This window comes from Melospiza georgiana, chromosome 5, assembly GCF_028018845.1.
Source record: "Melospiza georgiana isolate bMelGeo1 chromosome 5, bMelGeo1.pri, whole genome shotgun sequence".
NCBI lineage: Eukaryota > Metazoa > Chordata > Aves > Passeriformes > Passerellidae > Melospiza > Melospiza georgiana.
The window spans coordinates 26,210,794-26,232,993 of record NC_080434.1 but is presented as its reverse complement, the minus strand read 5'-3'; the positions used below and the strand labels follow the sequence as shown (position 1 = coordinate 26,232,993).

At 43.1% G+C, this 22,200-nt stretch overlaps 1 protein-coding gene across 16 annotated transcripts in view; it reads left to right on the top strand.

Moving 5' to 3' along the window:
• ADGRL3 (adhesion G protein-coupled receptor L3) overlaps positions 1-22,200 on the top strand; it is a 493,129-nt gene that overhangs the window by 374,908 nt on the left and 96,021 nt on the right. For all 16 annotated transcript variants that reach the window (XM_058025189.1, XM_058025176.1, XM_058025182.1 and 13 more), the window contains 2 exons: positions 12,349-12,654; positions 14,345-14,448. In XM_058025189.1, coding sequence (XP_057881172.1) covers positions 12,349-12,654; positions 14,345-14,448 — 410 coding nt within the window. The remainder of the gene's footprint in view (positions 1-12,348; positions 12,655-14,344; positions 14,449-22,200) is intronic.

The window sequence follows — 22,200 nt, the reverse complement described above, 5'->3', positions numbered from 1 at the left end:
GTAGGCCAGGGGGACTGACCTTGTAGGAGTGACTGCTGCCAAGAGGATTAGGGAGTTGCATGTTGTGCTCAGAAGTGTACCGTGGACATGCTGAGCTTGGCACAGAAGATGTGAAGGCTGGTCCCTCAAGCCCAATACCTTGTCTGAGCTTCAGGCTTTGCAGAAAGAGATTCCTCATGGAATAACCTGGATCGAAAGAAGGGCTCATTCTTCTGCATTAGCAAATAATTTCCTCATGCAACAATGCGGGAGGATCAAAGCCTTCCCTGTCCACCTCTTCTTTTACTGTAATCCTTGGCACGTCTCAGCACTTCCCAGGAGTGTGTTGTGGACTGTGATGAATTATGTCCTCTGCAGGAGGAGAAGGAAATAAGGACATCAGGTTGGCTGTTTAAGGTGCAGTTTTCCCCTGCCTCTTCCCTCTGTTCTTAGCATCTGTGCCGTAGTTCCGGATTTTCTGGTTATCCGTGGAAAGGCTTAAGCCTTCCCCAGCACCAAGTGAACACCCCAAGGACAGACAAACAAATAGTTGAGATGCTTGCAGTTTCTTTTGTAGCCTGGAGATGTGCTGTAACAGACACTGAGCTTTTCAGGGTTGCAAAGTCAGAAGCTGCTTGCTGATGGATGGCACGGTTTTCAGCCGAGGCTCAGGCATGGAGATGTTGAAGGCAGTGACATTGCACCAACCTGTAGGCTCCTGCACCTCCAAAGAGCACCTGGGGTCTTGGACAAATTGAATGGCTTTTGATGCTACCTTTTATTGTCTGTAAACTGGCTGACTCAGCTTCCTAAATCAAGTCTCTCCCTTTTTCTTCAAGTAAAACCACATTTCTCTCTGCCTTGGAACAATCTCTGTGGCAGCTAAATATAGTGGATGAGCTGCTTGCCACTGTAGTGCCTACACTTGGAATTTGTATTTTGCTGAGCCATCTCCAGGTTGAATGCCAATGAATGCCATGTCTGATCCATGGTCATTTAGGCTCTAGCCTCTAAAGAGGAAAAAGCAACAAAATGTGCCTAGTCTTTATTTAAAAGTTTAAGCATTTCTTGACTTGCTTAGTGCTGACCATGAAGATCTATCACAGGTCACCTTCTTCCTCCCTTTTCATCTTGAGCCTGACCACCACACTAGAAAGTCTGTTTTCTCCTTCAATTCCAAATGAGTTCAAGGTTATGCTCAATTTTTTTCTAGTATTACTGGCATGACAGATCTCCTCTCATTATAAATTATTCTGTCTGCTTCAGCTGTATGGTTTTTCTCATTTATATTTAAGATAATGACAGAAGAGTTGCTTTTGATGACATAAGTGAGTAGATTTTTGGTTGGTATTATTGCAAAATGAGAGTTCTGCCTGGATAATGTAAAATATTAGGGCTTTTGAGTTTTTTAGTACCTGTGAAGCACTGCAATGACTAGAAAAACTAATATACTTCTTCCCTATAAATTCATGAAACTTCTTGATGCATGCATGGAATTTGAAAGGCTCAGGGCTAATAACATTACAGGTCTCAACCCATGGACTAAGTGGTCTGCTGTAAAAAATTTACAAAACAAAAACATTTGAACATATTTGATATTGAAGAGAAGGAAAACTAATAATCACTGTAGACTGGTGCATTTGTTTTATGTTACCTGTGAGAGCTGTAAAATGAGGTTTAGACTGTGTGCTAGAAGCATATAGCAGCTCTTTGGCCATGCACTGTAGCAGTAGTTTTATCCTAGATTGAAAGTATGAAAACATCTGTAAGGATATATACATCTCTGCTGTATTTCAGAATTGAATACATTCTGCTTGACCTTTTTTTTCCCTCCTGTTTTTCTGTTATGCTTTTGAATTGTGCTGTCCTATGGAAATGCATTCACATTTAGTTAAGTCTGTATGTCTGTGTTTGTCTATAAAACAAATGTAGCTATTTAGCAGTTATGTTTTTAAGGCATGTGGATTGGACCAGGTCAGATTTTCTTTGTCTCTCCTCTCTCTCCTCTTTTTTCACATGTGGAATATGTGTATTTTTTTTTTCCTTATGAGAGACATCATTCTTTTGTTCAAAGTATGAAATTTATGCTTTGCAGTGACATCAGGTACTTCATTTTATGGATGTATATATTATAAAAAGGCAAGAAGATTACACAGCTTAAAAATCTGTGAAGGATACAATTTGCTTTTTTCATTTCTCTGTCATCCTATTTAATTTTTTTTCTGCCAGTTCCCAGCTTCCTGAGATTCTGCTATTGCTTGTGAGGATCTGCAATGCTTTTGTTGGTAGCCCAAGTGGATCAGGTGCAGTTTAGGCTTCCAGGCCAAGAGTACATTATGGAAAATCCCTAATGTGGCACAGAAGCACCTGGACATTCTTCTGTGCATTTGGTGCCTCTGGTTTGGACCAGTAATTCCCCTGGGCATGTAAATTTTAGCACATGACTGTATGTAAAAACCTCATGCCAAACCTGGAGAAGCAAGCATACAACTTTGACCTAAAACACTTGCTTTTCACTACTCCTATTCATTTTCTTGTAAGTTTTTAGTGTCTTTTCTCTTTTGTGGGCCCAATTCTGAGTCTTAAAAGGTCAATGGGTATATTCTTTGGCTTCACACAGAAAAACACGCTGACCTTGCAATGTGCTGGTCTGAGCTATCCATTAATAAGAATAACCTGAAGGGTGACAGATGTAAAGCTACAAATCAATGTTGAAAGTTTTTCCATCCTGGGATTATGTATTGTCATCTTGTCATCAGCCCCTTGGCTAAGAGTCTGAAACTACAGCTCAGCCAAAAGCTGACTTCATGAGAGCTGGTAGCCCTTAATGTTTCTGAGAAAAATTTCCTAGGGAAAACCTCCTTTTCTGATGTTTTGGAACTTGTTCCTTCCTGCCTCTTGGGTTTCTGCTGTGACTTTTCAACTGAGATGACTGGCCATGGCAATGCCTCTGGCTCCGGAGCCTTCAGGGTGGAGATCTGAGATGCTGAGCATATGAATGAATATTCACCATTGCTACCAGCACCTCAGTGACCTCCCTCAAATGAAAAATTAGCCTCTGGGACATTGGTGAGAGCTGCTTGCGTGCCAAGCATTTTAGGATATCAGCATGGACAGTGCACCAAGCTGCCTGTGTCCTGTACTCAAGTCTGTTAAGAAAACTGGAGATCCCTGAAAGTGCTTCCCAGTTCATTTCACCTTAAAACACCCTGTATATGGCACTGTTTATTTATTTGTTATAAATCTGCTTTGCTGAAGTAAATGTGTTTTTCATAATATTAATGGTGCTCTCGTTGTTGGAGCCCTCTGCATAAGTCAGATATCTATAAAACAAATTTAGACACCAGTGCTGTAGTTAAGCATTGTTTAGGCAGATTCCTGAGCCAGGATGAATACAGCTATTAGAATTGAGCTTTACAATATATTGACGTTTCTACATAAGTGATAAAGAGTTTAGAAAGGGAGCTAAGCAGCATTTTGTGGGTTTTTTTTCAGGGAAACTGCTTTATTTCTGAAAGTAGCTGAATATTGACATTCTTACAAGGGAGTTTTGTCAGCTTCCTAGGATTGGTTTATGTGAAGTTGTTTTTTTAGCATAGGATTCTTTCTTCTCTCCCTCCTTTCCATCTGTGTCTCCAGGGGTAGAAAGCAAGCCACTGCTAAGTTTGGGGACAGGATTGAACTAACCTGAGCTCCAAACCAAGATGTGGCCAAGAGGCCTGAAGCTGTGCCTGCCCTCTGATTTTCAGGAGGGGTCTTGACAGCACATCCATACCAAGGTGCACCAGGACATGCTCTAAGGATGAGGAAAGGCAGCCTTTCTCACAATTTCTGTATTTCTGGTGGTTTCAGTGGTCAGTTCTCTCCACAGTTCAGGCTGGTTTCCTCACACGAACAAGAGTAAATGGAAAAAATAAATAAAATAGAAGCCAATGCAGTCAGAGACTGAGCGGAGCAAATGCCCTGTAGAGAGGAAGCACCTTTGGTGGCTTTAGAGATGGATTTTGGATTTTAAAACAGGTTTGAAATAGCTAATGGGTAGCAAGAGGAGGAAATAGATGGGTTTAGTGAAAGGCAAAAGGTGAGGTTGTGCTGGCAGGTTTATAATTCCTGTTGCTCTAGACTATGGATGCAACATGTACTGTGCAGCCAGCAGGGCCTGCTGTCAGGTCTCCAGTTCATGCCTGGGGATGCAATATGATCTGCATGCCAATGAAGTCAGTCCTAACATGGGTTAGAGGAAGAAGGCTGTGAGTAGCTGTAACTTCACCTTTGATATGTTATGGTTTATTCCTTTTCCTTGTTTTGATTTCAGCTGACCAGCCCACCCTCAGAATGTGTTTACACTTGAGACACTGGACATTGGGGCTGATTTGGAAGCCCAGTACAGGAATACAGGAGGCACCTCAAATCCTGAGCCCCAGAGAAGCTGGGGCCAAGGGATAGTGGTGCAAAGGAAGGTGAATTGTAATGCAAAGAGCAGCCTTTTTGCTTTCAATCTGCCAAGCTGGACAGGAGGAAGTGGCACCAGGCAAATTTTCATCCATCTCTCCCTGACACTTCTTGCACACACGTGTGCTATGGGGCCAGGGAGCTGATTTCTTGTAGTTCCAGCTGATTTCTTGTAGTTCCAGTGCCTCCTTGGGCTCAACTGTACTGTGCCCTCTTCCTCAAGGTAGCAGCATAACACAATCAGGTTCTGAATATTACTACAGAGATCACAGGAGTGTAGCTTGGAAGCACAGAATACTGAGAATTGAAAAGTCTAATCTGTCCTTTTTGAAAGCTGTCCAATTTCTTTTTTATTTACAGCATTTGAACCATTTCACAAATTGGAAAGCAGCTAACCAGCCATTTCACAGGCAGATTATGATATGTTTAAGAAAGTCCAAGGCATTTGTCTGAATGCAATTGGCCATCTTGCTGACTAACATCTAGATTGGAGATATTACACACACAGTTGAACAGAGACTATTTGAAGATGATGGTTTTCTTTTATTGAGCTGTGTTTGTAGCTTGCAACTGTTTTGGACAGTGGTATAAGCTGACTGCCTGGCTGCAAAGGACTCGTCACATTGATTGGGTAGATGAGAAAATGCTGGGGCGTGAACAGTCACTTTATGATTCCTGCACTTGATTCCATTCTTTGCAAATGCAGAGGTGGAGAACTGCTGGAGAGAGACTGGCTCCATCTGGCACTGCCTCTGCACAGTGCACACAACTTCAATTAAAGATGGAGAAGTGCAGGCAAAAAGTGGGAAACATACATTAGATGAAGCTACATCCGTTGCCATACAGATGGAAAAAAATTGGTTTCCCTCTTACCAACTACACATTTGCTTTTTCTGCCTAGAAACTAAAAGGTATGTTTCAGCATGCATGGATAGAGCATACATGGTTTAATTAATTAAAAGATAAAAAACCCCCAAAAAGCTGGCAGTCTGAGCCTCCAATAAATCTCTCAAAGCTGTGCTCACGTGTCTGCACCCTAATGTGGTCTGAATGAAAAACTGACAGCACCTGTTACTCAAATCAAAAGTGATTTCTCTAACAATGGGATACTGGGGAATTCCTTCCAGGCTTCTCTTTAATAGAGTTTGAAGGATTCAGGTTGGAAGACAGTGCATAAGATCTGCACCACTGGCTCTGATGGATGTGAATCATGCCAAGGGACAGTGATTGTTTAGGAGGTTAGAAGTTCACTCCATACATCCAGTAATAACACACAGCTGCTATGTCCTTAAAAAAAAAAAAAGATTGTATGCTTCTTTTTTTCCCCTGTGTGAAGCCACATGTGGATTGGGAAAAAAAAAAAAAGAAAATCAGATTTTATACATTCAAATCCAGAAATTCAAAGTAACTGCTACCACATCTGACAGTATTTTTGAGAACCAGAGTGAATCGAAGCTAGAGTGCCTAAAAATAGCCCTTGAACTGAACTCTAAAAACAATTAGATTTGTCCATTTATAATAAATCATGATCTACTGTCTATTAGATCATCTCTTCTGTAATCTTTTCCTATGGGCATAGTTCATGTGCATTTCTAAAAGCATTACAGCATGATGTTGAAAGAAATGCTCAATTCTTTTGTGTCTTGTGCACAATGGTCCAGGTAAATTTCTGCATTCAGAATCAGTTGCAAAGTCTGGAACAAGCAATAAGGCTTTAATACACTCAGTGCCTGGTTGCCAGAGGGTACTAGAGGTTCACAAAGGTGGATTTGGCAGAGGTCCTGGGCAGGAAACCAGAGACTTTAGGAATTGTCTTCTGATAGAAGAGGACCATGGTGAAGACAACAGGTGATGCTCCTGTACTGTACCCATTCATCTCATGGTGTTGCTAGATATGTGCTGTAAAATAACAGTTAAAATTTTGTCTGATATCTCTGAAGTTGCGTATTTTTAGCAGGATCCAGTTTCTTGGAGAAGAATGGGTCAGAGAGAAAAAAAAGAAGAAAATAAAGAAGTATCTTCTTTTATTCAAATGACAGCTAAATTGGGGACCTGACATTAAGAGCTGTTTGGAGACAGAAAAAGTATTAAGTGCTGACATATGCACACCCCCACAAAAGTCCTACAGAAGCATAAAATTTGATATTTCACGAAAATGCAGTTAGGCTGCTGTTTGGGTTCTTATTTTTTTCAGGCAAAACCTAGAAATATGCAATAATACTGACAATGTTTTTGACAGAACAGCCTTTCTGTAGCAATCCAGCATGTGGAATGAACTGTTGATCATTGTCAGAAATGCATAGTTTTGAGTCAAAAGGGCTCTACTCTGCAACTCTGCAAACCTTTTGCCTATTGAGAATGGGTGCATTCAGTGGCTTTTTGGATGTATTGCTGAGAGTGGTGCTGCAGTGAAAAGTACGAGCTGGGGCAGTTTGAGTGAGCTTGAGCCTGTTGTGCTGATTTCTCCCATTTTGGCTCTCGTTCTTGGTTGTTTATGTTAAATGCTGAGACTGAGTCTCAGAGGAAAGTCCCAGCGTGTTAAGTGATTCCAGCTTGAAGTGCCTTGAAACAACCGAGTCTGCACCATGTCTTGGACTGCTGCTGTAGGCTTCCTCTCAGCACAGGAACTCAGCATATGGCCCATATCCATTGCAGCATCTGCACGAGCCCAGCAGAGCACTCATATGTGGGCAGAGTAGCCTTGGGCACAAAAAAACTGATCTCCTGCTAGAAGAAATAGGAAAAAATAAAATCCAGGAAGTGATTTTTCCATTTGTCAGCTGTCCACAAGGGAATGGCTGTTCCTTCTCTCAAACCTCTCAGATGCAGCATCTTCCTCTGCTTTCCCTCGTTCCCTTGTGTTAGTTAAGAGGCAGGAAAAGGAAGAGCTGTGTATCATACTTGATGTGCCTTTTTCACAGCACAGGGCTGTGTGCAGTTGTGTTGGTGAAGACAACGTGCCACGTTGAGCACTCTGGGGCCACTGCATATGTAATCTTTCCATCAATGGGTTTTGCAAGCCTTTTGTCAGTGTCAGTAAATAAAGCTCCACAATCCCAACTTCCCCAAAAGCAGCGTGTGAACTTATGTTCACACACAGGATTCTGGCTCAGCTTCCCAAAATAATGGCATGTGTGAGCAGAGGGGAGAACTGTTCAGATGTTTGATGTGAGGCCGACTTGGCCTTCGCCTGCAGTAAAAATAAATCATAGTTGCTCTCAAACACGCGGACGGAGCTGTACATAATTTAGGGGCTAATCTCACCTTGTCGGTTCCCTGGCTCGCAGCTCTGGAGTGGCACCAGCATGTGGCTTTTGGTCTTCCAGCAGACATTCACCATGAGAAGGTTTTGCAGGGTGATGTGTTTAACATAGGCTCAGTGTAACTTTGCAATCCAACAGTGTGTTAATGAGTTGGTGCTGTCTGTGTAGGTGCTTCTTTTCATCATCCTCTTCTATTACCTCACGTGGAGTTCTTTGAAAAAAAAGCACACAAAAACAAAAAAAAAAGGCGAAAGAAAGTGGGAATATATTTACTTTCAAATACTACTGTTTTTCTAGGGAGTTTCAGAAGATGTTCTGAGATGTGTTTGAAAATGCCTGTAGAAAATTAATTCCCATGAGATGCATTTATGTGACAGGGAAGAGAAAAACAGCTGTGATATAATCCTCCAGTTGTATTAGGTTTGTGGGGTTTTGTGATGCTTCTTTCAATGCATGCCTAAACCTTCTTATTTGCTATGTAAATACAACTTGCACCATCTTTCAGTGGAAGAAATGATAAAAGGGATGCTGTAAGCAAAGGATGTGGTCGCCAAATATGAAAAGGGCAAAACTGCAGGGAGGGACCTCCAGATTTTGTGCTTCTTGCAGCCTTCCCGACTCCTTCAGTGCTCCTTTTACCTTTGAGAAGCAGCAACATGTATAAATGGAGTCTGGACGTGCTCAAGAGAACGCTGGCATTGCTGCTGTTGAGCTGCTGGATTAGTTGTAGCTCACTTGGTCCTGCCCTGCTTTAGGTGCAGCACAGGGAGCAGACAGGGCCTCCTGGCTGCCAGCACCCCATCCCTTCTCCTTGAGCGTCAGGCTCAGGAATGCAGGACTCGCCAGAGAGTGAAGTCATCGTGGTTTGCTTGGACCTTGAGCGTGGAACTTGGAGTGCAGCCTCTCCTTCCAATTACGTGAGCAAGTGCTGGCTCGTAGCACGCAGCCTGCAGGCTGAACCTTTGGATTGTGACCCCGGGAGGACAGCTTGATGGATGTCTCCTGTCATCCCTTACCCCACCAAAGCCTGGGAGCCTCACCCAGGAAATCCTCTCAGCAATTTCTGCTTGAGGGGCACCTAGTTATCTTCACTCATGGGACAGAAAGTGCATGATATCTCTGATTAAGTATTATTGAGTACACTGGGTTATTGGCTGGAGACTTAGGTGCCAAAATTTAAGAAAAATGAGAGAAAAGGTAGCAAATAGCCTTTCTTGCAATCAAAGCTGCTTTTGTGATAGGAAAACACTAGTCAGAGTCATTTGGGAAAGCAGTCTCCTATGTCTGGGAGCACCAGGATGAGGTGAGCAGAGCATCGAACCACATTGTGGTTATATGACATGTGGTGGAGTTTCTTCATGACAAATACAAAGTGCTGGTCACTTGTCATGTCACCACTTCAGGAAGGGGGAACAGAGACAAATGGGGGAAAAGACCGTCCATTATTTATATGAGATTTTTTCCCTATGAGCAAATCTCTATCATGATTTTCCTTCCACAAAGAAAAAATCTGCCTCCACAAGCCTGAGCTCTATGAGGAGGTTGGGAAATAAAAGAGAGAAGGGAAAAACCTAAAAATTTCTATTTTCTTGCTAGTCAAATGTGCCCTGAGTAGAGAGAGGCTCCTCTGGGAGTTGCAATTGCTCCCTTGTGGACGCTGGAAATGTTTTGGGGTTTGTTTTTTTTTATGGCTGCAGCTTTAATCTGAATGATGGCAAAACTTAGTCTTCTGCTATTACTGCCAGCTCTCTAGATAGAGCAGGAAAGAAAAAAGTGAAGTATCACTTTGGGGTGTTTCTGGGGAAGAAATGTTTCCACAGTCATAAATTGCTTTCTTGGGAGCACTGAAAATTCCTATCCCAGTGCTGTGCTTCGTGGAATCAGAGTCAGCAAAGTCTTGGATTTGTAAGGAATAAAAACTGAGTCTTATCCAAAAACTTTTAACAGCTTGATGTGGCAATGCATGGTAAAATAAACAGTGAAAATAAAATAATTAAGTTTCTACATTTCTAGTTGTAGTAGTGTTGGAGTTTTTTAAAGATGCTTGTCTTGGAGCAAAAATTGTCTTGTGAGACACTGTTTGAAGAATCCCTCTGTTGAAGCAGTGCTGCAGCGCTGCTTTCCCCCAGGTTAAAAATTCACAGTTTATTGGCAGCCTGAGTTAATCTGGAGGTTTGATCTCTGTTCTGTGCTGCAGGATTTAGGTGCTTTTACACAGGTTGCAGTCTCTTCATGGTTTTGCTTGGATTTGAGAATCATTTATATGTAAATGATCCTGATCCCCTGTTCTTTACCTCCTTACCAATTAACTTGGTTTTTGAAGCACATGGTTGTGTGAGCAAAATTGGCAAGTGGTGCTTCCTGGTGAAAAACTGGGTGGTGTTAGCATGGTGATCATGATTGCTGGAGCTCATTACCAAGTTGACTCTTGGAATAATCAAACCTTTGAACTCAGCTCAGTGGTATCCCATCCGTCTCACTCCGTTAGGCAACTCGGAGGCAGCTCTTTCATGTCGTCTTACAACTTGTCCTATGTAAATGGTGGATGTGTTTATTTTCAAAAGCAGCCAGAAAGCCCAGTGGAACAAGAAAAAAGTTGGAAGAACAAGCCCTCAAAGAGATTTTGACACTGGTGCCAGGGGGTTTATGAAAGATAAAACAGCTCATTTTTTTATGGCTGAAGGAAAATGCCATTAAATCCCATGTGCCTATCTGCTACAGTAAACTTGCCAGAGCTATTCCAAAACCAGCATGCCGTGGGATATTCAATGATTTTCAATGAAAACTAGGCTTAAAAATGCAGATCTCCTGCATGTGGATCAAGGGGAGCTCCAGGGTGCTCAGTATATGTTTCTATACGCTCACACATGACTGTAAGAATTATTTTAAACAGGGTTTGCTAGCTTTGACTTTGAAACTGCATCCGCTCTATCTACTCAGTTCCTTTGTGCGTGGCATAGGTAATTTTGCAGAAGGAAAATAACTTGTTGTTGTAAGAGTAAATGGGAAACATTTTACAGGTTGCTATCTACCAGGCTAATCTATATTATGAAGAAATAAAACCTACTTCTAATAAGTCCTGTTGCAGTAAAAGTGTAATATTTTCTGAAGTTTTCTACAAATTTTAGTCCTCCGTGTAACATCAGGGGGAAATCATTGCTTGGTGACCGAATGCAGCTTTGAGCAGAAACTGGAAGAAATCTGAGAGAAAAGATCCTGTACAAACGTGCAGGATCTGCATGGTTTTTGCATTGTATTTTTCAGAATTCATTTAAACTCAGGGTTCACGGTGAAAGGGAGGTGGTAGGAGAAGGCTGGAAAACCTGATCACTGAGTGTTGAAGACTTGTTTTCAGATTAGTGTCCTGGTGCTCAGGTGAATTAGTGTAGAAACTCCATTTCCTGTTGGTGGACATGGAGCAGTGACTGAAGGCTTTTTGGATCCTGGTAGAGACGGGATGGTAGTGAGGTGTTACAGCATGGAAATCAGAGTGAAAATGGATCAAAACAAGCCTTTTTATATTGCTTCTTTACCTGCATTTCACAGTCAACCCAAAATTTTCTCAGGCAGGGATTGAGGGGGCAGTTGTGAATATCTGGCATTGAACTGGAGTAAAAGTTTTATGCTGAGAGAAGCTGGAGGGTGCTTATCTTTGAGAGAGGTAAAGGAGATGGGAGAAGCAAGTTTTTCCACAAGCTGTGTGTGACATAGCAGGGGTGCTGGGGGAACAGTGAGGGGCAGCCTGCTTCAGTTCCCCCACCTGATATTTCAGGCCAAGCCATAGACAGATCCCTGTGAAGCTCCAGTCTGTGCAAGCACCTTGGTCTAAACAGGAGGTTAAATAAGGTAATTTTAAGGTGGACATCCCTCAATATTCCCCACACACTCAGTACTTGGTGCAGCTATTTCAGGATGTACAGTGGGTTAATGCACTTCTAAAGCAGGTTCCCCACCTCTTGCTGCTTGACTGCTCATTGCAGGTTTTCAATGAATTAGCCCACTGAGCATTAAAGTCTCCAGGATCTGGCTGGGCTGACGTGCTTTTCTGCTTGTGTCACGTGGCCTCCAGATCGAGGGGCCAGGCATTGCTCTTGGGATGGTGCAGCAAAGCATGAACCTCAGAGAAAATTGATGGCTTGCTCCAGAGTGCAGCCTTTTGTTCATCCCTCTGTGCACTTTTGATTTTGGGAATAGATTTGTGGTTTGGTTTTGGGTTTTGTTGGTTTTTGTTGCCTTTTTTTTTTTTTTAATTGCACTATGGAAAACATTTTTCTGTCCAAACCAGCCGGGTCTTCAGCACCACTTAACAATTAAAAGCACTTCTCTGTTAGGTGTTCCCTAAAAGATGGGAAGTAAGATTTTTGCATTAAAATACCAGGAAGAAAAATGGTGAGGGTATAAAGTGCTGCTTTATTTTCATCAGATGCTAGTGCTTTTGGAAAATCAGTTGTGCTCCAGTGATCATTACCCCCCTGTGTGCTTCTCTCACTGTTTGCTCCGGCTTGTCTCGGAAAGGCGGCTTGTACAGAAAGCCTTGCCTTAGTCGTAGCTCCAGTTACACCCTGCAGGGCCCCGCAGCCGTCAGAGGGGACATCCTCAGGACCTAGGCTTGAGTATCCCTTCCTCTTTCTAACCAGCTCTGCCTTGATTTCAGGAGTATCCACCTCGGGGGCTCTGGGCCCAGGGAGCACCACCGCCAGCACCACGCCGCGCATGGCCACCAGCACCACAGGCCGCACCACCACCACGTCGGCCTCGGGCAGGAGGAACAGGAGCACCAGCACGCCGTCCCCCATGGCCGATGTCCCTGATGAAATGACCACACACCTGCCACCTGCCTCCTCCCAGCTGCCTCCAGCCGGGGCGGAGAGCTGCGACCCCATGGAGGCCCGCGACATCATGTGGTCCCGCACTCGGCAGGGCCAGCTGGCCAAGCAGCCCTGTCCCTTGGGCTCCATAGGTGAGGCAGGGGGTGGGAGGACACAACAGGCTGTCTTCACTTGCTATAACACTTTGTCAGTGTGCAACCAATACTAAAAACCCTTTGGGAATGTGCTGGGAGAGCCTGTGCTTCCAGAAGTTGTGTACGATGAGCCTTATGTGGTTTTGCCTGTATTTGTAACCCCTGGACTCACTGACTGATGTGTTGGTGGCTAATTCTTTGCTTGTTTTGCTAAGAGAGGGGACAGGGGAGGAAATCAACAAAACTTGTACTTTGAAGCTCCTGAACCAGTGTGAGTGATTTTTTTTAACTGCAGCCAGCATCCAGTATGATCAGCTGGGAAACTGGAGGCGGGGAAACAAAGCCAAATCTTTCAAAATGGTTTATTGCTTATTGGATTTTGCTCCTTTTCTTCTGCTCTTCCCACAATTGTTTTGTTGAAAAATGTTGCTTTTGGAAATTTTCTGTTCAATTTGAAACATAATCGCACTAAGAATGGGTTTTGGCATACGGTTCAGTTTGCTGTGGTTTAACAAATGCAGTTTTCTAAAAATAGTTATTTTTCATGCTAGTCTTGGTGTCCAGCCCCAAAAGTTCTCTTTCAAATAAGAAATCTTAAAAATGGAGGAAATTGCCTGAAAATGAGGGCTAAAGGGATCTGACTTGTAGAGGAGAGACTCAGTGTTAAATCTCCCCTCCTGGAGAGCCATTCACACCTGTGTGTATGAGTACTGACTCAGTCTGGAATTTAGTGAGGACAGACTGATAAAATATATGTTAAGGAATGAGGAGCATGGAAAGGTATCAGGGGTGAGAATAGGTAAAGAACATTTTTGCTGTCTTTTCCAGCCCTGCTTGGTAAAACTAACGCCAAAAGTCTGATGTGATTGCCAGAGAGGGGAAAGGATATTCTGAACCAAAGCTGTAAAAAGGAAGAGAAGACAGAAAATGAAGGCTTGGATGCAGGGAGTCCTTTCCTAAGCACAAGAGCTGAGGACAGGATGAAAATAACTAAGGAAAAAATAATAGCTCAACTTATGGATAGGGGATGGCCAATAAGCCTTTCCCATCTCCAGTTTCAGTGATTCACACAACTTGTTAAAAGCTGTAATACGTTAGCAGTGATGCACTTCTCTTTGTCTGAAAGGGTCTGAGGCATTTTGCTGTCTTTTCCAGCAGGGATTGGGCAGCACTTCTCAAACAAAACTCTCCTCTAAAGTCCCTCTTGACAGCTGGGGGCTGACAGTAAACCCCAGCCATTATATCTTGGCGTCTGTAGCATTCAAACTTTTGTGTGTTTCCACCCAAATGTTGTAATGATGATTCAGAGACGTAAAATCTTCATAAAGCAGCAAGGAAGATGAGGGTCTGATCCCAAATCACCAGTGGTGGCGCAGACCACTCAAGGTGCTGGCTCGGTGTTTGAGATCTACTTTTGATTTCTTAGTGCCCACCAGCTTTCCTGCATGTCCTCTGTCTGTAATTGCTGTTTGCCAAATTGGAAATAATATTCCTGCTCAACATCATGGGTCTTTTATGTCTTAGGGCCCTTAAAGGACTGAGATGATGGGAGACTAGGACACTGAGATGACTCAGAAGTCTGCTACTCAAGACCTGAGCACTAATAAGCTTCCAAAAGCCTTTGACATGGGGTTCCAGGGCCAAAATGCAACCAGTCACACTGAGCACAGCAACTTTCCTATTACAGGTGTTGCAACTTTCCGGTGTCTCGCGCCTGATGGTATCTGGGAACCCCAAGGACCTGATCTTAGCAACTGCTCTTCACCCTGGATCAACCACATCACTCAAAAGGTAAAACTCTTTCCGTGTGTTGACCACTCTGAGTCTGCACAATGAGCTTGCTCAGCTCCCTGCTTTTCTCACACAAGGAACCCAAAAGAATCAACAGTCACACGTAAAGCACAAACCATGCAGAGTAGCCAAGAATTTCAAGGAGAAAGCAAGTATCTCATGGAAATTAAGGCAGAGAGGGTAAGGGAAGGCAAAGAAGAAGGACTAAAGAGTGGAGTTAAACTAGAGTAAATGACATTTCTTGTTCGTGGCAAGAAGAGGGAGGAGGAGGTGGGTGGACATATGGAAAGTACTGAGTTGTTGAAAAAGGAAACGCCCTTTCATGCATCCTCAAGGATTTTTTCATGTCACGCAAGCAGAGGATAAACCCCATAGTTAAGAAATCTTTACCAAAGAAAGGCAGGCTCAATGTGAAATGTTTGTTTTGTGCCCCTGACTTTCTGTTTTTAACTTCTGCCCAAATTATAAAAGAACTGGTGGAATAGAAAACAATGCTGCAGTAATGCTTATCTTTTGACTTTTAAGTCCCTTGATGAATGTTTTCTAGCACTTCATCATTTATCAGTGTTAAGAGTGCATTAACATGTGACAATAGAAGTTCAAGACAAGCAGAGCTTATTTGGTAGCAATATGTTGAGCATTTTTGTTATTAATGCACAATGGTGCTTTCAGCTGATTTCATTACAAACAGAGACCAGATGTGTGTTTACGCCACAGAGTCTGTGGGCTGAATCTTTATTATAGCAGTTTGTGGGGATTTATTCACTCCTTTAGCCACAGTGAGCAAGTCCTGGCGTTGCAAGTGAGCTGTGCTGCTGCACAGTAGTGACACAGAGCTCCCAAAGAGCCACTGGTCAGTGGGATGGGGTCACTCCACAGACCAGACACTTGGACATTCTCCTCTCTGCCCCCCATCTAAACTGAGACCTAATAATCTGTCAATTGCTAGCACTGGTCATCCCTATCTTGCTTTATCTGTGCAAGACTGTTCCTTGGTCCTGTGCAGGACCCATCCCTCCACAAAGGAAAACATCAATTAATGTGGGGCTGCTGTGATATGGCACAGCCACTACAAAGCCCTTCTGTCCCTCTCCTGCCATACACCCAGCAAGCTGATGAGCACAGGCTGCCTTTGCTGGCATTAGCAGCTGTGTGCAGCTCTTGTTTTATGACCTACGTACTTCCCCTGGAGGGGTTAATATTACTTACTCCGGCCATAATTCACCCAGGCAGCTGGGAGACCTCTTGCTGCTTGGTGAAGATGACTAGGCCGTTAGCCATTAGCAGAGGGAAATAATAGCCTGTACTGATGAAATCTCCATCAAGGTTAGGCTTATTTTATTTGAAACCCTAGCTATCATTTGCGTAACAAATGGGCTCCATTTAATTTGTTACGTGCTTTCAGAGTAGGCTAAAATTGAACAAGGCAAGTTTTGAGAAATGCCCAGCAGGTTACAACTGGGACTAGATTTATTTTCTTTTTTCCTGAAGGAATTTAGTTATGTTCAGCATTAAATGCCTTCTTCTTCCAGTCAGTCAAAAGGACTTGGGGAATCAATGAGATGACCCTGAATCTAAGTTTTTTGCCTGAGTGGGAATTCATTGGGATCTTGAGATATGTGACCCAACCTCAACGACGGCTGTTACAAAACGTCAAGACTTTTCAGGAGTGACTTTTGAGGGGAAAGCCTTGCAAGGCTCACCTAGGGGTTTGTGTTGGGGTTGCAATCATTGAAACATTTATATTGGAGAAGACCTCTAAGGTCATTGGGTCCAACCATTCGCCAGCACTGCCGCATCCACCACTTATCCGTGTCCCTAAGTGCCATGTCTACACATCTTTTAAATCCCTCCAGGAATAGTGACTCAACCACTTCCCTGTGGTCTGTTCCAATGCTTGACCACTCTCTTGACCACTCTCTAATATCCAATATAAACCTTTCCTGGTGCAACCTCAGGTGGTTTCTTCCTGTCCTATCATTTCTTACCAAGAGAAGAGACTGACACCCACCTTGCTACAACCTCCTTTCAAGTAGTTATAAAGAGGGATAAGGTCCCCCTGAGAGTCCTTTTCTCCAGGCTAAACACCCTCAGCTGCCTGAGCAGCTCCTCATAAGCCTCATGCTCCAGACCTTTCTCCAGCTCTGTTGCCCTTCTCTGGACTTCCTCTAGCACTTTAATGTCCCACTTGTAGTGAGGGGCCCAGAACTGGACACAGCACTCGAGGTGTGACCTTACCAGTGCCAGTACAGGGGGACAGTCACTGCCCTTGCAGTGCTGGCCACTGTTTCTCAAACAGGCCAGGATGCCATTGGCCTTCTTGGTCACCTGGGCACACAGCTGTCTCTCGTTTTTTGCTGGGCAGCTTTCCAGTTACCCTTACCCAGCCTGTAGTACTACATGGGGTTGTTGTGACCCAAGGGAAGGACCTGCACTTGGGCTTATTGAACCTCATACCATTGGCCCTGGCCCATTGATCCAGCCTGTCCAGATCCTGCACATGCCACGTGAGGGCACTCAGCATGATCTGCTCCATGATATTGCATTGCATTTTCAACTTCCAGTGCACTAGGACATGCCCCGTTAGCAAGGACTGCTGATAAATGATGGAAAGTGGCTCAATAAGCTCCTCTGCAAGTTCCCTCAGTACCCTTGGGTGGATCTCATCCAGCCCCATAGACCTGTGGATGTGCAAATGGTGTATCAGGTCACTGACCATTTTTTTCCTGGATTGTGGGAGTTTTCTTCTGCTCCCCATCCCTGTCTTCCAGCTCTGGATGCTGGGTACCCTGAGGACAACCTGGATACCCTGGTCTTGCTGTTAAAGACTGAGCCAAAGAAGGCATTAACTACTACCTCAACCATTTCCTCATTCTTTGTCACTATATTTCCCTCATATCCATTTTTTATTGTGTTTTATGGCAGCAGACAGGAAAAGTTCTAGTTGAGCTTTAGCCTTGCTATTTTTCTTCCTAACCTCACAACATGCTTGTAGTCCTCCTTTGTTACCTGTCCTTTCTCCAGAGGCCATGAGCTTTCCTTATTTTTTTTTTTCTTATTCTAGCCAAAACTCTCTGTTCAGCCAGGGCAGTCTTATTCCCCACCAGCTCATCTTTTGGCACATGGGTATGTCCTGCCTTTAAGATTCAGTAGGATCCTTACAGTAAATACAGTTTTAAATTACATATGAAATGACCAATAGCCATTTGGTTTCCCTCCCCAAGCAAGAGGCTTGAAAATCATCACTGCACTTGAAGATGGAGACTGACTCATCCATAAATCAAGCACTGGTTTCTAACATCCCTGCTGTGAATGGGATGCTTCCCAAAGCTTGCAGATTTGCTCCAGCAGCTCTCTAAAGATGAAAATGGAGCCTTCTGCCTCTAAGTCAAACCAGCATCTCTTCCTTCTGCTGTGGGGACAGCTAGAGGGAGCAGTAAGCCAGCTGTGCTGTGAGGGCAGGGCTGGTTACACCCTGCATCCCCAGCTCTCCTGGTCACTCAGCCCACTGCAGCTGCAGCACAGCTGACAAAATGGGTAAAAAAACTTCTTTGTCAGCCAGGGCTCATACCTGCTCAGCGTGTCTTCATTCCTAATCTGCTTTGTCTCCCAAAAATCTGACATCTGCAGGATCCAAACTGCTCAGGGAGAATGGTGATGGGTCCCCTGGAGGGATTTCAGCCAAGCCAGAAAGGATGGCAGGGAAATGCTGCGCTTGCTTTCATATCTGTGTAGTGAAGTAAGAATGATTACTTCTTCTCCTTCTCCCACTGTGCTCAGACTATAGATTGGGTGTTTGCCTGCTTGCATCATGGTATTAGGTTTTACAGCCGTTTCCTAGCTTCCATTAGAGTTATTGTTCTTGATGGAAGATCAGAACAAATGTTCTTCTCAGCAATTCATTGGCCTCCTGACATTTACTTTAACTTTATTGTTGGTGCCTACCATGCCCTCGTAACGGAGCAGGAGAATGAACTTGCCAGTGCGATTGAATTATGCGCTGCTACCCAGCTTATTTCCAGAGTCAAGCAGCAACAGGAAGCAAAAAGGTCAGCTTTGGATACATTGCATCATCCTGATCATGAGGTCACACGTTCAGTCTCAGCCTGTTTGTTTTGCTTCTTGCTTTTATCAGTGCCATCCTTAGTGCAGCGTGTGACTTGCCTGGAGATGTCTCTTCCTTCCTTACTGCAGCTTTCAGCTGTGGGTGCTGCCTGGGAGGACAGGCACTGCAATGCTCAGCTTCAAACCTCTGGGAGAGAGGAGGCCTCTTTTGTAGCAGAACAGAAAAAGTCGTGCCCTTCGCAAATGCACAGAAAGCCTCAATCTGTAAATCTAAAGCACATGCCCTCCTGAGTGGCCTGGATCATGTACTCCCAAAGAGCAGGTGAACCTCAGGATTTGTAGCACCTTCCTGAGGTCTTGTAGATCTGCTTGGGTGTGTGTTACAAGGGAGAGTGAGGTTTTGTGGAAGACATCCCCACATTGTTGTGTCGAATTCTGAGGGTGCAGTTGCAGTCCAGATGACAGCACAATGAAATCCTCCATCCAAGTTGCTTTTGTCAGTCTGTGTTCAGAGCACCATCATGAATTGGATGGAGCAGATGCCACAGAGGGTGGCTCATTCAAAAAGTCATTAAATGCAGTTTAAGTTGGTTCAATACTATAGTTTCATAGCCACTATTTCAGTGTTCTCTAGGTCTGCTGTAATCTATGGAGAGCATTGTCTCTTCTCCCAGACAGCTGGCAAAAAGAAAAGAGGATGCAAGCTGTGCCAGGGGAGATTTAGGTTTTAGCATCAGGAGGCATTTATTCATTGAAAGGATGATTAGGCTCTGGACTGGGCTGCCCAGGGAGGTGGTGGAGTCACTGTGTCTGGAGGTGTTTAAGTAAAGGCTGGATGTGGTACTCAATGTCAGGGTCTAGCTGACATTTTGGTGTTCGGTCGTAGGTTGGAATTGGTAATTTTAGAGATTTTTTTTTTTCCAACCTAAATGTTTTTGTGATTCAGAAATAAAAAAGGAAAAAATGGTAGATATGCTCTGACTCTTTTCTGTGAATGCAGACACATATATTAAAATTCCTGCCAGGGGAGGAAAAATGCCATGAAAGCTTTGCAGTGTCAGAAGTTAGCCCACAGCCCCTCTTACAGGCTTGCTACCTGACTGCTGGGAGCTAATGGTGCCTGGTGAAACCTGTCAGATGTTTGTTCCTCCAGAAAACAGCATCAACTTTGTGGTCTTTCCAGCTGACCAGTCCATCTGTACTGTTTTTAACGTTTGGTCTATCATGTCATCTTTTTATTTTTTATATCAGTTTGCCTCTTCAGAAGGCTGCAGGAAAAAAATTTTGCCTTTATGGCTATTGGCGTTTTAGTTAATTTGCTCACTTCTCAGCATATTTCTTATTTCTTCTGAATTTTCCTCCCTAAATACTTATCTTCTTGCAATTTCTCTCATTTTTATTCTATTGTCTTCTTCTGCAATTGAGTTTCTTCTGAGAAAGGTAGGGCTGAAACAGCAAGCACTGCTGCAAGAGAGCCTGTCTTTGTCTTTCCAGACAAAACTCTCCACTTCTGTTTGTTGGCATATATGAAACAGGCAGGAGAATATGTCCTCTCCAAAACCTATTATTTCAGAGTCCTTTCACTCATAAAAAGGTGCAAGATAGTGGCACAAACTTGGAAAATGTTAGCAGAGTGTTGAACAGAGGGATTTCAGGTGTGCCAATGATCATTTGTAAATCTGGCCTGAATCCTGTCCCCCAAATGGAAGAGGGGAGCAATTTTTTTGTCAGGCCTGTAAAACTGTGTTTTGTATGTTGGCATTATTGGCAAGAAACATATTTTCACTCGTTTAAATTAGCATTCCGAGACTGCTTTTAATCTGTTTGTAAAAGGTAAGAAAAAGTAGGACAAAATACCACAAAACCAAAAAATTTGGATTCAAATTTGATTTTAACAGAATATTTTCTTTTATCCCAGAATCCTATTTAGATTTTAAATTTAATTTTTTCATAATCAGGGTAGAAAATGTTAAAAAGTAGTTTCATATCAGGGAGAGATGTATTATTTTTAATTCCCTTTATTGTTCTCAAGCCTCACAGTAGAAAGGTCAGGTACTTACACATATTTTCCCTACATCTTACCTGCCTCTCAATATCAGCTTGAGCCATGGAGATCCTCCAGGGGTTGTTGCTGTATTCATATGTAACTATGTCAGTGTCTGGGTTAAAGAGTATTACGTGTTTTGGGAGAAATAACATAAAGAGCTCATCTTTCATGTGGCAATAATGAAGAGGAAGATGTGGAGAAGTAATTTATAGGAAGGAAGTAAGTAATGCATCCTCTTGGGTAGCAGTAAGCTCTGCTGAGCATTACGTAAAATTAACCAAAAAAAAAAAAAAAAAAAAAAAAAAGAACGTTCAGTCCTGTTCTTATAAGAGACCAGATACTTATCTGGAGTATTCAGTCCATTTGGGACTCATAAGAGAAGTTGGGTTTGACAGCACTGCATAGGAGACACTTCAATTTCAATGGAAAAAGCTCCCAAGAATTGGTGAAATCAGCATTAATGTGTCACACAGCCATCATCCTAGACATCCCTCTCATGCCAGAGTGGAAGGAGTGTCTCAGCACTGCTGTAGTGACTTGCAGTGCACGTTCTGTGTGACCGTGTGTAGGTGCGGAATTGTCAGCCCTAGGATGTAGTTTCATTACCTGCTTTCATTATAGCCAAAAACATTTTCCCAGAAGAATGGCCAATATGTGTTCTCAGGAAACCTGGGTGTGTAAGATAACTTTGGATAAATACTTGTATGTCCCAGGAGTTCACAGACTGAGCTTTAGTTTGCCTTTTTCTCGAGCGTTTCTTCCATTGCTGCCTATTTTTTGTGTTTATTTGGCCACAGTATAATTCCTCAAATTTACAATTTTAGGGAAAGAGATAATTAGTGACCTGCTTTTATTGTTTTTGCAGACAGATAGGAACAGCAGCAGCCTGCAGGAAAAGAAAACTCTTGTTTTTGCCTTTGTAGCAGCTGAGCTGCATTTTCTCTGAGTGTGCCAGTTTGCATAGGTGTGTGGTCCAAGGGAAAATGCGAACGTCAAATATTGGGTAGTGGGGGTTTTGGTTTTACTGTGGTGTATCTGTAAAAAATATCTTGAATTCCCACAGTTTTCTGCAGAGCTTACACAAACAATGTGTCATGATACATGCTAAGCTTCAGCAATGAACTGCAGGAAAATGTTGAAATTGATTTCTCTGTGTAAAGGGATTTGATGCAGTCAATCTTTGAAGTTCTGAGAGCCAACAGCAGAGGTCAAAATTCAGCCTCTGTGCTGATGTGTGGCTCCCTTCAACTGCTTAGGAGAGCAGGCAGCTGTAAGAATAGGATCTGGTTTCTATGGCATTAGCCTTCAGTGTAACAAGAAAGAAATAATTCAGTTTTTGAATATATCTTATCATTGCTCTAATGGGAAGAACAACACATTAGCTCCTTTATTTATCTTCTCTGTATCATCATATGCGTTAATTCCCTGAAGACGAGCATATGAACATCTTGAGTTAGATTTCATTAAATCAGATTGGCTTTTGCTGTCAAATTGATGGAAATAAGTTATTCATTTATAACTCAGCTAATTGATTTACAGAGAGGTAGAAGCTCAGCCTATAATCTTTCCCTAGAATCTTGCTTTTATAATAAGCACCAGAAAGTGAGGGAACAAGAGAAATATCTGATTTCTAGCTGTTA